The sequence below is a fragment of the Pocillopora verrucosa genome, chromosome 10 (assembly GCF_036669915.1).
Source record: "Pocillopora verrucosa isolate sample1 chromosome 10, ASM3666991v2, whole genome shotgun sequence".
Taxonomy (NCBI): Eukaryota; Metazoa; Cnidaria; class Anthozoa; order Scleractinia; family Pocilloporidae; genus Pocillopora; species Pocillopora verrucosa.
This window is the reverse complement of record NC_089321.1, coordinates 9,270,209-9,285,365: the sequence shown is the minus strand read 5'-3', so window position 1 is coordinate 9,285,365 and position 15,157 is coordinate 9,270,209. Positions and strand designations below refer to the sequence as shown.

General features: G+C 35.6%; 3 protein-coding genes across 3 annotated transcripts; 2 read left to right on the top strand and 1 right to left on the bottom strand.

Moving 5' to 3' along the window:
• The first annotated feature begins 320 nt into the window (after positions 1-320).
• Positions 321-5,503, top strand: LOC131799148 (carbonyl reductase [NADPH] 1-like). Its single transcript, XM_059116823.2, has 9 exons — positions 321-405; positions 1,052-1,133; positions 1,252-1,430; positions 1,842-1,954; positions 2,380-2,502; positions 2,981-3,027; positions 3,796-3,890; positions 3,992-4,055; positions 4,552-5,503. The coding sequence occupies exons 1-9, from the start codon at positions 382-384 to the stop codon at positions 4,644-4,646; spliced, it is 822 nt and encodes a 273-aa protein (XP_058972806.1). The 5' UTR covers positions 321-381; the 3' UTR covers positions 4,647-5,503.
• Positions 5,504-6,267: 764 nt separating this feature from the next.
• On the top strand, positions 6,268-12,880 carry LOC131799153 (leucine zipper transcription factor-like protein 1). The gene is made up of 12 exons (XM_059116830.2): positions 6,268-6,438; positions 6,929-7,050; positions 7,917-8,111; positions 8,186-8,252; positions 8,876-8,953; positions 10,544-10,609; positions 10,794-10,880; positions 11,222-11,287; positions 11,370-11,429; positions 11,725-11,769; positions 11,883-11,986; positions 12,430-12,880. The coding sequence occupies exons 1-12, from the start codon at positions 6,436-6,438 to the stop codon at positions 12,446-12,448; spliced, it is 912 nt and encodes a 303-aa protein (XP_058972813.1). The 5' UTR covers positions 6,268-6,435; the 3' UTR covers positions 12,449-12,880.
• Positions 12,881-12,898: 18 nt separating this feature from the next.
• Positions 12,899-15,119, bottom strand: LOC131799154 (ATP synthase subunit C lysine N-methyltransferase). Its single transcript, XM_059116831.2, has 4 exons — positions 14,584-15,119; positions 13,779-13,916; positions 13,554-13,604; positions 12,899-13,261 (listed from the first exon to the last, which is right to left on the bottom strand). Exons 1-4 carry the CDS (start codon positions 14,932-14,934, stop codon positions 13,112-13,114), a joined length of 690 nt encoding a protein of 229 aa, XP_058972814.1. The 5' UTR covers positions 14,935-15,119; the 3' UTR covers positions 12,899-13,111.
• Positions 15,120-15,157: the final 38 nt, after the last annotated feature.

Here is a 15,157-nt window from a genome sequence, read left to right as displayed (position 1 = left end):
GTGGCTGTAGATGTTTTTGAGGTGGTTGTAGGTCGTTGTTGAAATTTTTGAGGTGTAGGTTGTAGGTGGTTTTAGGTGGTTTTGGGTCGTTCCATGTTTTAGTACTTACCGGTTAGGACTTATATTAGTTAACAGTGGTTGTGGTTAAAAAAAGAAAAGTTCCCCATTGCATTTGTAACTCTTCTTATAACAACGTTAGCAAATAAATCTTAGAAATCACAAGTAGAACAAGGCATTTGTCTCATTGAAAAGAAAGGCAGACCAAACTATCTATCCTCTCACCCCTCCCTTTTTTTTGCCTTTTTGCGACCGATGCTGCACAAATGGTACCCAGTCTTTGGGCAGTTTCACACATCACCTTGACGAAACAAAGTGGTCGACATGTCTTCCTCAAAAGTTGCAGTGGTAAGCTCATTTAACTTTAGAATTTCAGTATTTCTCCTCAAATCATGGCCACCTATGCAGCTAAGTGCAAAACTTAGGTAGATGCGCGCCCCTTGATGATAGACCAGGGTACTGTTTGCGATGATGTCAATCGTGCAAAAACCTAGCTACATACCTGATATGTTACCGACTGAGTTCGTGTTTTGTGCTACACTCATGATATTTCAGTCGACAGGGACCACGCTTCAGAGCCCAAGTTTCAGTATTCTTATCGTTTATGTTTTTATGTGCAACTTTGGTATTTTAAGACGAGAACCATGTGGGAACTGAATTCAACAAAACTGAAAATCGAATAATTTCTTTAAGTGTCATTCTCGATTTTAGATGTTTATTTACCTTGCAATTTTCCTCCTAAAAATATTTAGCTGTTAATTCTAGCTTTGAGTGATAACAGTACAGCTACAATTAATTGCAAGGGACTCTTTAACTTGGAAGGGTGGAGGTTGGTTTATGAATCCATCAGTTTAACCCTTCAACTCCCAAGATCTCATAAGTAATTCTCCTTACTGTCTGCCAAATTATTCTTATTATGTTAGTCTAGAGAATTTGGTATTGGATCAATTAGTAATCCAATAATTGACATTTTTCTTTATTTCCAATGTTGTAGGTTACTGGTGCCAATAAAGGCATAGGTTATGCTATTGTTCGAAGACTCTGTAAAGAATTCCCAGGAACAGTAATTTTGACAGGTACACTTTTAGACAGCAATGCTTTGGTAATCTGATGTGAGCTGATTGGTCAGTTTAGCCTTGATGTGGTTGGCTATAAGATTCAAATGGTATTGTTTTGTCATTTCTTCTTTAACAGCACGAGATGAGCAAAGAGGCAAGGAGGCTGTCAAACAATTAAGTGGTGAAGGACTCACAGTGTCATTTCACCAGTTAGACATTATTTCATTAGAAAGCATTGAAAAGTTTAGAAAGTTCGTTCAGGAACAGTATGGTGGCATTGATGTTCTTGTTAACAATGCAGCAATAGCCTACAAGGTCTGTTGATGCCTTTTGTTTTCCTATAGTTTTCAATTTGAAGGATGATACAGGGGCTTTTATTTGGTGTTTTAAGTTAATCATTTTAACTTTTGTACATGATGACGATGTTACTTTCAACATTTCACCAGAGTGGAAAAGCCAGACAGGAAAAATTTTGGCTATGTTATCCAACCCAACCTTTCTCAGTCAAACAATATACTCTATGACTGCTACTTTACCTCTTTCTTCATTTTTACTTTTCTCTTTCTTCTCACCTTTCCATAAATTGAGCTATGACACTTTTAGCAGCTCTACTGGTTTCATCTTGCACAGCCCTCAAATTGTGATTTTTACTGTTTTTCAATAAAGCAAGCCCCAGGCCATATGCTCATGTGTTTATTACGATAATTGCTATTTTTTTTTTTGCAGATGGCATCTACAGCTCCATTTACAGAACAGGTTGAAGTGACTCTGCGCACAAACTTTCAGGGCACTCTTGACGTCTGCCGTGCACTTTTCCCTCTTTTGAGACCACATGCAAGGTAACATCTCTTTTGCTTTATGTAAGCCCTTTCACTCTCAGGTTCAACCAAGAAGTACACTTTTATGTAGACAGGTGATGAGATTAAAGACAAATATAGACTAGAGGTGGTTACTTTAATTATATTAACAGAGTTCTCATAACTGATATCAGAAATAATGAGTGCCAGACAGTAAGGAGAATTGATATGGAGAATTTAGGAGTGAAAGAGTTAATTGCTAGAAGCATATTCATGAAGTAATAATGTTGTGAATCTAACCAAATTTGATTACAACACACTTCTTTCATCCATAGTTTGCCAAATCTTGCAGAAAATTTAGTTGTCAGGACAACAACAAAGTTGGTCTGATATTACAAATCAATTCTGTGTGAGCTGTTTTTTTTTGGGATAACTTATTATTCTTGATATGAATTCTTATTTTCAAGGGTAGTGAATGTGTCCTCCAGGGCTGGACGTTTGGCTCAGGTGTCAAAAGAAATTCAAGAGAAGTTTACTTCTCCAACTTTGACTGAAGAAGGCCTTATTTCCTTGCTGGATCAGTTTGTGCAGTAAGTTTGTTTGATATGTAACTTTCCTACTGACTCTATCTTAGAAGCTCAGTATCTAACTTTGAGGATTATTTTAATCATCTTACATTTTTCTTTGCATATAGAATTTCCTTGAGTAAGTGCCCAAGCACCTAGTCATAATTTCAGTACTTATTAGAAGGAGAGCACTCATTGAAGGGTGGGAAAATTAAAAAAATTTGAAACCTTTTCTGATTCCGTAGTGGTGGAAGCCTTAAAAGTTATGATTATAGTAGTAGTAGAGGCAGGTTTTCCTTGCATCCCTGTTATTTTAGAAAGTGAAGGAAGAGGCAGGCACTTATTTGAGAGAGGTGTTTTTATTTGATATTATGGCCAAAGGGAAGGGCACTTATCAGACTGCAGGCACTTATTCAAGGAAGTATGGTTTATGGAAAATTATCATATTTGTCAACTTTGAATTGAGAGATTAAAATACATTTAACTCATTATTGCTCTTTAGAGATGTAAAGGATGGCGTCCATAAGCAGAAAGGATGGTCCAACTCAGGTGAGATATTGTGGAGTCATGCTGTATTCTCTTTCATTCTTCTTGATATATTACATCTAGTTTGAAATCAATAGTGATTAATAATGGTAATTGAACTGAGTGGGGTGCAATTTGGGCTGAAATCATACGCATGATTTCCAAATAGAACAAGCGCACAGTGCAAGTTCGATTTGAAATCACAAGTATGATTTCAGACCAAAACTACATGACACGAGGTTCAATTACCACTTCATTGCATCCATTTTGAAATCACCCAAGTACAGGACTTGGTCAGTTCAAATATTTTATTGATGCAGTACTGAGCCGGTCTGAAATTAAATTCATCCATTTTTGGGGGGGAAAAAAGTAATAGTTTTGGAAAAAAAGTTGCAAATTTGCCACATGATACTCTTTGTCTTTCATTTTCCTGCAATTTGATTGGCTACTTTAAACAAGCCTCGAAATCCGATTGGTTTTTTTGTTGTTAGTGTAGCCTCCTCATTGGCTGGGAAAAATATGCAATTTAAAGAAAAAAATGGTGCGATTCATGAATAAATTGCATCAATTAGAGCCAATCAGATTACAGGGACCACCGGTGATTTCAAAATGGGTGTAACAAATGCAATTATACTGGTTGTCAGCAGTGCAAGTTATTCACATTTACAAAACTCCAGATGAGGGTAACTAGCCTTTAGAAACCCTTTATGCACTCCACTCACTTTCCTTATCATTATGTATTGGTATGCTTGAGAATCTTCTATATGATGATTGAGTGCTTTTGATCCACAGCTTATGGTACATCAAAAATAGGTTTGACAGCTCTTAGCAAGATACAGGCGAGGGCATTGACAACAGATCCAAGGGAGGACATTTTATTAAATGCTGTGAGCAGATTTCACTGATTATTTTCTCTGCTTTTGATTCAGTGTGACCATTGATTAAGATTGATTAATCTTTCTATTAATTTATTTTTGGGTTGGAGTAGTGTTGTCCTGGATGGGTGCGGACTGATATGGCTGGATCAAAGGCTCCCAAAAGTCCTGATGAGGGTAAGTATTCAACAAAGATCTCATGGCAATTAAATTTCTCTTTTATTAAGGTAAAAAAAGCTGTCCAGTATATTGCCTTGCTTTTGGCCATTTTTAATTTCAGTTTTAATTTTTAGTTTCCATGTTGATCCCTTTTGTAATATCTTTAGTTAACAATTTTCACAAAATTGTTTAGTCTCGTGGGATATTTCCTTCCAAGTGAGCCATTTGTTTAGATGCTGTAACTTTTGTTTGTATTGAATAGTGTAGCAGCTGAACTGTGACTTTTTATGAACCTTTCTTGACTAAAGCCTGCTTAAACTATCAATAAATAGCAAAATTATTCAGGTTTCTTTGCTAACATTTTTCTGTATGGAAAATCAAAAAGGAAGTAATCAACAGAAGTTTTTTTGGCCACAAACTGGGTAACATACCATTACTGTTTCTCTGATTCTTCAATTTATAACATGCAATTAATTTTTTGGATTAAGTAAATTGGACTTGTCTACTTTTTCAGGTGCAGAAACACCTGTCTACCTTGCCCTCTTGCCACCAAATGTTGGCAAACCTCATGGGGAGTTTGTTGCTGAGAAGGCTGTGCATGAGTGGTAACCCAGTGCACATCAATAGTAACCTAGTAACCTGTCTGCGCACACTTCAGAAGAGAAGTGCCAACCTGTCATCCTGTGGCTAAATAAGAAAAAGGCCACTATTAAATGCAAAAATATGTTGCAATATATATCCATAGACATTATTTCATTGCACAAAATTGGGCTATTGTTTTTAAATCACTCTTGTTTCTTTCATATCTTTATCTGTGGCAGAAAGTAAATGTGGAACAAGCAATTATTTTAGAGGTGTCTTTGCATGGAAACTTTGTAGCTTGTCAGAAGAATTGGTAAATAATTTTCTTTTTAGTGGTTTCAAATTGTTTCAGTGTCAAAGAAAAGGTAGATAGTCCATTGTAGTGCAGGGTTCTTAACTAGTCTTTATCAATTAAACAGATGTACCAGTAGTTGTAACAGGCTGTTAGTTTTTAAAAGAATTGCCAACAATGTTGTGATGTGATTAGGGAATGATATTGTCAAAGAGAACAAAACTAGCAATAAATAGTAGATGATGATAAGAGATGATAAATTATTTGATTGCATATTTTGTCTTGTTTGTAGATGTACTACTTCTTTTCTTTGTTAGCCAACACATGTAACACATTCCTTTGTCAATTGCTTAAGGCTAGAAAATCAGTGATAAAGAACATGTTCAGTTGATTTGGTTTTCATACCAATCCTCCTAGATGTTCAAATGCATGGCTGCATTACAATCCTTTAATATGTGATTTGCACTTGTGCAAGTTCTCCCAGAACATCTGGTTACCTGTAGAAGGTCAAAAATCTGAAAGAAAATAATCACTTTATGTTTTAACTCTTAGATAATCATAATCTTTCTTAATAAAAAGGATTGCACTTTTATCAGGTTTCTCTTTTTCTTAAGTTCGTTAATCATTTACTGATTTTAAGGAAGATAATGTAGTTCCTTTTATCTCTCCCACCTTCCCCCTCCCCCTCTCTACACTCATTTCTGTCCCATTTCAGACGCTATTATCCCATTTTGGACACTTCCAATCTATTTCAGGCACGTGCGTCCGATCTTCGATGCACTCAAGAGACAAATTTTAGACAATTACGCTAAATTTCTTTTTCTTTCGTCCGCTTTTGGACGTTATTATTGTCCCATTTCGATCAGTTCCGTCCAGTTTCGGGCTCTTCCTTCCATTTTCCGTCACCATTGTTTGATTTCAAACGCAACTGTCCGATGTCGTTCGCGTCCGTCTGATATCCGACGCTTCCGCCATTTTCGGATGGTTTCGTCTGATTTCGGACGCTTCCGTCCAATTTTATACGGTACCGTCTGATTCTGGACGCCATCGTCTTATTTCGAACGCATCCGCCCGATGTCTGACTTTTGTTACATACTAAAAGAATGGATAGCGTTAAAAGGCGCGCTACACTCCAAATATCCTTCACCTCCGAACAACGCGTGCAAGATTTGCCGAAAATATTGTAATCGTTACGGGAATATATGAGTTAAAATCACTATTTTAGTATGTACTAAAAGAAACATTCACCATCCTTCCAGTAGGTAGTGGTGAAAATTTGCCTCGCCATACCGACACGGCATAAAGGAGACGCCCACAGCTTAGTAGCCTGGTATTTTGTTAAATGCCTGGCTACTGTATAATTAGTTTGCCATGGCTGCCGGACTCTCGCGTCCCCGGTATCAAATTTGATGACAGAGAAATTGACCGTCCTCTCGTTTTGTTTATTCTGGTCGAAACATCCTTAGGTTGGAAATATAATTCGACGAAGAAGAAAATAATTTTCTTCAAAATCTAAAGTTGGCCATGGTGAGTTTGTCTCCAGATGTTTGTTGTCTGTACGCTTGAGGCGGCTAAACTCGCTCTCACTTTCCTCAAATTTATCTTCCTCTTTTCAAATCGCAAATGCTTAGTTTTATCCTGTGGCTGTTTCTTGGTAGCTTTGTTTACTGGGTTTTAAACCGAATTTAGTCCTCCTATAGTTTCCGATTTACAGCTGTCATTATTATGACAATTTATTTTGAATTAATAAATTCTCTGATTACTTTCATTTACAGCACCTATCTGATGATCTCTTCAGGGCTTCATGTAATATTTCGCACATGAGCTTAAGCTCACTGATTAATTTTGATGTCATTTTAATTATTTGGACAATGACGCGAAAATGACGCGCGAAATTATTAATTTTTGTTATCTAAATACTTGATTGATAACAAAGTCGTAAACATTCTCAAGAATATGCGAAAATTATTAAGGATTTTTTTTTACTTCAATCTCATTGATCACTGTTCTGTTATAGGACATTGGATTAAATGAGCATCATCAACAAATTGTGGTAAACTACCTTAGATTTGCACGTTATGGCCGAGGACAGAGACTCAGGGGAATAGATGCATCTTTTGAGGAACTAAAAGACAGCAGGTATGATGTAGACAGTATTGTGTCACTCCTAGTCTCATTACAACTAACTGCACCTGGAATGTATCTTATTATCCAACTGCACAAAGGAGAGTACAAATAATGCGCCAGTAGAGTACAAATCCTGCAATATTGTACAGTTATTTGGACCATTGGTTATTCTGTACAATAAAAAAAACTTGTTTAACCAGTCAGCTGTGCATGCTACGCTTCTCTATCCACTTTGCTTTTCCCACTTTATGAGAAATGAGCAGAAAGACTCAACAGAAAAAAAGCAGTCGGACATTAAAAACTGATTAGACGTCATGGTGTGTAGTATCACTGAATATTTCTACTTGCAGTTTGTGTTTTGACTATATTTAGCAATACTACACACCAAAATGTCTAATAAGATATATTTACTATCAGTGGAATGGTCAGGGTTTGAGGAAGTAGCAAACGTTTATACACAGACCTCGTACTGTAAAGTTCCTGGGCTGGAGTACAAGGCCATACCTGAAAATAGCTCATTAGTTTATCTCCTGCCACTTTAAAGTTGAAAGTTTTATGGTATATATTTCAATTATTTAGAACCTCATTTCAAATTTGTTTTTTTATCTCCTAATTTTACCAGGATGAGTTAGTGTGCATGGGATTTTAGAAAGTGGGAGAGGGAGGGTTGATAGAGGGAATGAAAAGCAGGCAAATAAGTCCTATGAGGGAAGAATTATTACCACAGTGAGCACCAGTAACTTATTATTTTGATTTTGTTTATCTTTCAGGCCATTTATTTTTAATTGACTTACTTTTAACCTGAAATTTATCCTTTAGCCAATGATTAATCCAGACCGAAAAAAGGGATTGATACCATAGAATGATTGCTTACACAGACTTGTAGAAGACACATACACTCTTGATGAAGTGACAGACATGTTAGATGGCCTTTGTGCAGTGGTTAGAGGAGAAGTTGAATCTGAACTCATTAACGCTGCACACACCAATGTTCTTCTCCTGAGGCAAGTGTTAAGTCAAGCTGAGAAATGGCATTTGAAGCTACAGGCTGACATATCAGAACTGGAAAATAGGTAAGGAGTATGTTCATTTAATGGCTCTTTAATCTTCAGATTTAAATCATCATTTGTTTTTCACCTATTTGCAGAGAGCTTATAAATGAAATTGCAAAGTTTGAAGAAAGGGAATTCTCTCCCGGTGCACAAAGCTCACAGGTATAGTTTTCATCTCATTATTACAAAATGTACAAGTTTAACAACTACAAATGTCTGTTGAACAAAAATTAAAAAGGTAAAAAAAGGTAAAAAGTTACCTTCTGGAAATGAATTTTTCCAGGATGATGCATATCCTGGAAATAATGCATGCTGTGTGCTTTGGAAGTATCCAATCTTTTGGCCATATTATCATTATTGTAAGGGATGGATATACTTATGGCTGTTACTATCTTGAGAATAATGTACTTTTGCTATGTGGACATTTATCCATTGGATAGCAATTTTACTAATCTTTGGTTTAGTGTTTACCACCCTGCAGTTAAGTTAGGTGTTAACACAGCAAATGGTTTGAACCCAGTGGTAGTAGAGGTTAGGTGTTAATGTTAAACATCTTACAAATTTTTAATTCAAGCCTTTTTTTTTTTTTTTGGTTTTATTTCTAATAAAATTTTAATTTTGTTGTGTTTATAACTAAAATGATCTTTCTTCTTTGAAATATTCCCCCCTTTATCATAACTTAAACCTAAGATTGACAATCCTTGCACAAATAGCAGGTATTTGCCACTCCAGAGTCTGATACATGTATATATCCACTTGTCTCAGTTTTTTTTCCCTCCTGTTAGACTAAGCTGTCCAAACTGTCCCAAACCTCAAAGCTTGAACCTTTAAATGAGGGTGGAGGTGCAGCATTACTTCAAATAGTAAGTTGATAAATTTACTGAATTGTTGCCGTAAGGGGTAAATCTCAGATGGACCTCTTTGCTTCCTCCTCTAGCCCTGACCCCTCCCTTCTTCACTTTGTCTCAGCATTGTTTCAATATCTTTTGGGATTCATGGTTGTCCCTGAAGAGAAATTGAGGAGGGAGGGGATGATAACATTTCAAATGATTGGGAATGTACTAAAGGTGATGAAAATTACATCACTCAGTGCTCGCTTGTATCATCTGTTTTGATTATTCTGCTTGCATTTTTTACAATTGATTATAACTGATATTGAACAATTATTGTCCATTAGTAGCAGCTTTACAAAATTCAACTAATGCGTGACATGTCTAATCTACTTGTATTCATGACAATTCAGAACTTACAAATGTCTAAATTTTCATCTACTTCAGTTTTTAGTATGGAGTCATGAATATCATGACTCCATAGAATGACCCCTGGTCAATATTTGATGAGGTGTTGTGCAACATTATATTATTGGTTAATTTCTGAAAAAGAGAGCAGGCTTTGTCTAATTTCAAACTGATTATGAATAATTAATGAAACAAGCTTTTTATTGTCAATTGTTCATCATTTATTTATTGAGTTGTCTTTCAAATACTTCTAAACTGCATCTTTATTGGTGGGTTCATTATGTTCTATGAAATAATGCCCCTTACCTAAATCAAACATTTAAAGTAGAGTTTACTGTTCACAGCTCATTTTACAGAGTACAGATTTGTATGGTTTAAACCTTCTTAAATATGCCCAACCAATATTTTTTATTTTATTATTTTTTTTAAGGAAGGTAGAGTTTATTTTCAGATATTTTTTCATCTCAAACATAAACCACAATACACTTGAACCTTTTAATTATTCATTACAAATGACTGTGATGTATCAGATGTTCTAAATGTTACAAGCATCACACAACTCCATGGAAACAGTTTGTGTATTTACAAGATATATATACAATGATGATAACCTGCTAAAAGAGTATAAAAAGTGATCTGTTGTGGATGATTGTGAAGATTGATTACAAAAGTCCGTGCTGTAGAAATGATTCTTTTACAACTGTCAGAAAAAGAACTCCTAACAGAACTGATTAGGGATCAGCAAAAGGTAACTACAACTTGGAGTGTTTCCCATCAGATGGATGGATCTAAACACATCACTTTGAAATAGATAGAATTTTAGTTTTAACATAAGGTGATATTATTTTATGGCTCTTAATCATGTGTTGGCATTTCAGAAACCTTGCTGCAGCTGATGACTTGAAGCCTTTGCTTTGATGTTATTTACCCTCATATAAGTTGAGCTTACCGAGGGGATATAATTTTTATATGATTGATCAGAGTCTAACAAATTTATCTCTGTTATTTTAGGTTGATTACCATTGTCATCTGATATTGCTAACACTTTTTATGGGGGCCTTAATTTACCAGTCTATGCTGATCTCTCATAAGAAATATCATCTTACATGTTGTATACAAATTCTTTTGCAAGATTCTTCAGTTAAGTTCTATTTTATAAGCAAAACTTATTATGATGGGCATTCCATTCAGCTGACAAGGTGTTTTGTTTCCTAGGAAATAAACCGCTTGAATGAGGAAAATTCAAAACTCAGAGATCGCATCAAAATTTTGGAAGGAAAGGTGTGACTATTAAATCTGAAATAATCTTCCATCATTACAATGGTTTTTCATTTGGTATGCTTTTTAAACAAGATTGATCCCATTTTTGTCAGGTCTTCATAATTTGACAACTTGTAGTCAAAAGCAAAGCAGACCTTTATGAAAAACTGATCCATGTTTTTCGTTTGCCTTTTTTTTTGTTTAGGCAACAAGTGCTATTGGTGAAAAAAGTAAACTTCAAGCTGATCTGGAAAGTACCCAAGCAGCTTTGAAAGCAAAAGGCAATGTTAAGGTTTGTCCAGTACCTGACATATCTTTAAGATTTGGTCAAATTGTTGAATCATACTCATTTATTTTTTATCCCTTTAACTCCCAAGATCTGATTGGTAATTCTCCCCTCTAGCTGCTACACATTAAAACTAGTTACCATAATGTGGTGTTAAATGAAGGTAACAACCTATACCTGATGAGTTTGAGTAATCTCATTACCTTTTTGTAGGATAATGTATTAATATTATAGAGAGAAGTTACATGTTAATATAGGTTAAAGGAGGAACCTTTAATTACAAGTAGCAACTGAAGGCTTCTTTAATTTTCAGTATTAAAAGGTTCCTGATTCTTCTTCTTTCACAGGGACATGGCAAAGAACTTGCTGACCTGGAGGAACAGATGGCTGCTACTAAATTAGATCTGAAAATGGTAATGACAAACATGATGATGGGTTTTTATAGAAGTCCATATCAAACAATTTTGTTTTACATAATTTTCCCTTTTTTTACAGACAAAAGAAAAGGGCTCTACTCATGCTGCGTCATTGCATGATGAGTTAACAAACACCAAGGTGAGATATTCAAATTTGTTACTTAAACACTTATGTGATCATAAAAAAAAAAGTTACTTAAGAGTCAATCTTTTTAATCCTTTTGTTCAGTGGATTATCTTCTAGGTAGAAGTGTGTGCATACCTTGTCTTACTCCTTACCAATTTCCACATATTGGTGTTAAAATATGACTGAAACTAATTAAAAAAAGTAATTGCTTGTGATTCTAGAGTTAGCAATTTTGTATGGTAATTAGATTTTAAAATGATATGCCTAAATGTATCTGTTTTAATTTTTAATTTCTCCTTTTGTGTAGCATGAGATTCTAAGGCTTCAACATGATTTAGAAGAAGCACAAAAGGTAAATAATCTCTTGTACAGTACACAGGGAATCTGTTTTATGTCACTGCTATGTTTTTTAGTCTTTCTCTTTGCTGGAAGAATGTTGCCTTAAAACTTTTCTTGTTTTTTCAGGATCTTGCCAAGAAATTTAATGAAACAACTCAATACAAGAACATGAAGCAGATGTTGACCTCAAAGAATGACCAGATTAAAGATTTACGTAGTCGCTTACGCAAGTGAGTTTATGTGACTCCTCTTGCTTTGCTGCAACATGTTGTTACAAGTAATTACTTAATACCAGTGGCTGCTTTCTAGATAGTCTCAGTAACTTTATACTTCCAAGATAATCTTTAACCCTGATTTTAAGAGTTACAGTGAGTGTCTTAGTTCTAAAACCAGTTCATTTTAAGGTCATAAGAATAATGGAAATGATCACCTACTCATGAAGCTCTCAATTGGTAAACAAATTCTCCTCGTCAGCACCTTGGGAAATGTACAGAGAACAGTATGGAGAATCTGCAAACTGATGTTAGGGTATAAAGGGACAAGTTATAAAATTCCAGACACTCGGTGTTGCCTCTTTGCTGGTGTGCCCTACATGCATGTATCATCTTTCTTAGAATAATGAAGATTCAATTGACTTAACTAAGTACTTAGGCCATGCTTTGTCATTTTCCAGATATGAACCTGACACCTGAAGAAATGCTTTGTGACTTGTGGCATCCAAAGAGAAGTCAATGAACTTATTCCATGTAACATTGAGCTAGCTATGCTACAAACACTTACTACTGACTTAGGCTCAAACTGTTGTGTAGTGTTCTGGCTGAGAAAAGTTCACTGAATAATTACTGAAGTTCTTTAACACTGTAGAAAGAAGTATTTCAAGTGATCTTGTATTGATTTTTTTAAAAGTTAATGTAAGTTATATTACTAGCCAAAACATTATATACATGAAGAGATGTTTAAAGGAAAAAAAAAACAAAATGAAAATGGCAATTGAATGAAGCAAGTCAAGGAAGTGCAAAGCAATTAACAATTAAATGTTTGTCTCTTTATTATTTATTACATTTAGGTGTTTTTGTCCTGTTATGTGTCGAATAATAAACCAGGCATAGTCTTGTGCACATGGATTTTATTGCAAAAAGGTTGTGTTTTAAATATAAACAGCAGCTCTGCATACTCAAATGACACCACCTAAAGAAATGTGACAAGTTCAATTTTTAACTTGCAAACTGCCATGTAAATTTTACAGGTCTGGCAATTTATATTGATCACAAAGCTGTCACATAAAGCAGTACACAAGTATCTCCTCTCTGATTTCCCATTTATTTACAAACTTCAATCCTACTTTAAATGCCCTTTCAGTGTTTTGGTCTTTGATACAACCATACACTGTCAATTCCTTCCTCAATCATATCTGTTGGTTTCCAGTTTGGTAATGGAAAGCGACAAGCTAATATTTGAGCATCATCCTTCATTTCTTCCTGGAATTTATCTTGGAGCTTTGGCATCTACATATTTCCAAGTAGAAAGAAACAATTATTACACAAGTTCAAACAATAAATATTGATAACAGCATTAATTAAGAGCCACCATTAGCCCTTGTGAGTAATCAAGGATAGTTTAATATATTACTATGTGGTTCAACTTTCCCTTTCAATCAGAGTATTTCAAACACAACATAGTTTTTCCCTGTGTCTCAGGTTATGGCCATTAGAGATCTCAGACAAACCTTTTAGGGCTAATATAATGTACAATGAAAATAAGACTGTTTCAAAAATTGTTTAACCAGCATAACATTACCATCTCTGAGACTCCAAATATTAGAATGGTGTCAAATGTTGACAGGTTAACCTGTGAATAAATGGAAGAAAACCCAGTCAGGGTCCAGATGATAAAGAAAAATCTGGTATCCTGTGCTACAAGCTGTGAACTTTTGGTTACCATGGTGAGAAGCAAAAGTTGTCAGCAAAAAGACCTCCAACTAGAGTTACAATATAAACGACAGAAACATATAAATTAAAACACCTTCCACAAGTCAGCTCTTGAAAATGTAGCTTTGTGATGAAGTCCCTGTAACCTGGCCTGTAATCTTGAGTACCAAACCAGCCAGTGGTTTAGTTCATAACCATGAGCTTGGTAACCTTGTCTAGCTGCAGCAATTACCTATCAATTAAATAAAAGGATCCAAAATTTACATAGAATGATTTTCAACTTGTATGTTGTATATTTCTGTTCCACCTTGTTAATTGCCAGAGCAAGCACAGTAGGGGACCCAGATGTTTATTTTTTTGCTTTTAGTTTGACATCAATACCATAAAAAAAACTAGGATTACTTATGAACCCCTTAAAACCCTTGGAGTGACCAGCATCTAATTTCTCCTGACATAAATGCAGCTGAATCATTCATTAAGATCATAAAAACAAAGGAAATGATCACCAATCTAAGAAGCGAATATTGAAGCGGTCTCCACTGTAATGAACTCTATTTAGCAGTTACTTTAGTAAAAATAAGGCCTTAAAAAAAAATTCAGTATGGGATTTGACCTTGAAACCTCTGCAAAACCTGTGCAGTGTGCTACCAGCTAGTCATTGTGTTGGTTTGTACTCTAAGAAGCATTGAATGTTAAATGAATTCTCCTTGTTAGAAGAGGAGTAAGGAGAAAATGGATACTGATGTTAAGGTGAAAAGGGCGAATACTCATCCGGCTATTTTTTTTCCGGTACACAACTGTTAATGAGGGGAGATGGGGGCAGGTGTGGGTTGGCGCCTAAAGTAATGTTAGCCCCTCCCCATCAAACATTCCCGGGTGACATTGAAAATGATACGAACCACTCTCCCGTCCCCACTTCCCAAGTCCACCAATGTTGACCCGTTATTCTTGGAAGCTTGTCCTATTCGTAATATGTTAGCAATTTGTCTCTCTGTGGCCGGTACGTATGGAAGACAAATTTTTCGTAAAGCTGGCGTTACAAATGGCGTGGTCACCAGAACAATTCCAACAGCTGCAGCGCCTGTAATTCCGAGGACTACTTTGCCTAGTTTAGATTTAGTTTTGGGATTTCTTGCGTCCTCTTGTAACTCGAATCCCAGCTGATTCTCAGGGCTCATGTCTGTGGCCAGCTTTTTTCCAGAGGACTTGTGAGACTGTTCCACAATACATGGGCAAATCAGCACCGACATGAAAACAGCTGTCTACTGCATGAGTTTTCCTCAATAAAGAGCTATGTCCGCACAAATCGTTTCATTTCGCGCTATCAGGAGGAGTATTCCGTGAGTTTGGCACCAGGAAAACAAAAACAAGCGAGCTTTGTGCAAAATTCACGTGTGACCGGCCATCTTGGAGAAAAAACTCTAAACTGTGTGGGGAGGAATGGAATTTTTCGATATCTTTTAAATTTTTTTT

Bases quoted from the DNA above. Each gene is read 5' to 3' on its own strand.
- LOC131799148 (XM_059116823.2), top strand. From the start codon at position 382: ATGTCTTCCTCAAAAGTTGCAGTG. The intron at 2,503-2,980 runs GTAAGTTTGTTT...ATTGCTCTTTAG, and splicing joins TTGCTGGATCAGTTTGTGCA to AGATGTAAAGGATGGCGTCC. The intron at 3,028-3,795 runs GTGAGATATTGT...TTTGATCCACAG, and splicing joins GAAAGGATGGTCCAACTCAG to CTTATGGTACATCAAAAATA.
- LOC131799154 (XM_059116831.2), bottom strand. From the start codon at position 14,934: ATGTCGGTGCTGATTTGCCCATGTATTGTGGAACAGTCTCACAAGTCC. The intron at 13,917-14,583 runs GTTCGTATCATT...TTTAATTGATAG, and splicing joins GAAGTGGGGACGGGAGAGTG to GTAATTGCTGCAGCTAGACA. The intron at 13,605-13,778 runs GTGTTTTAATTT...ATTTATTCACAG, and splicing joins CAAGAGCTGACTTGTGGAAG to GTTAACCTGTCAACATTTGA.
- LOC131799153 (XM_059116830.2), top strand. The intron at 8,954-10,543 runs GTAAGTTGATAA...TTTGTTTCCTAG, and splicing joins GTGCAGCATTACTTCAAATA to GAAATAAACCGCTTGAATGA. The intron at 10,610-10,793 runs GTGTGACTATTA...TTTTTTGTTTAG, and splicing joins TCAAAATTTTGGAAGGAAAG to GCAACAAGTGCTATTGGTGA.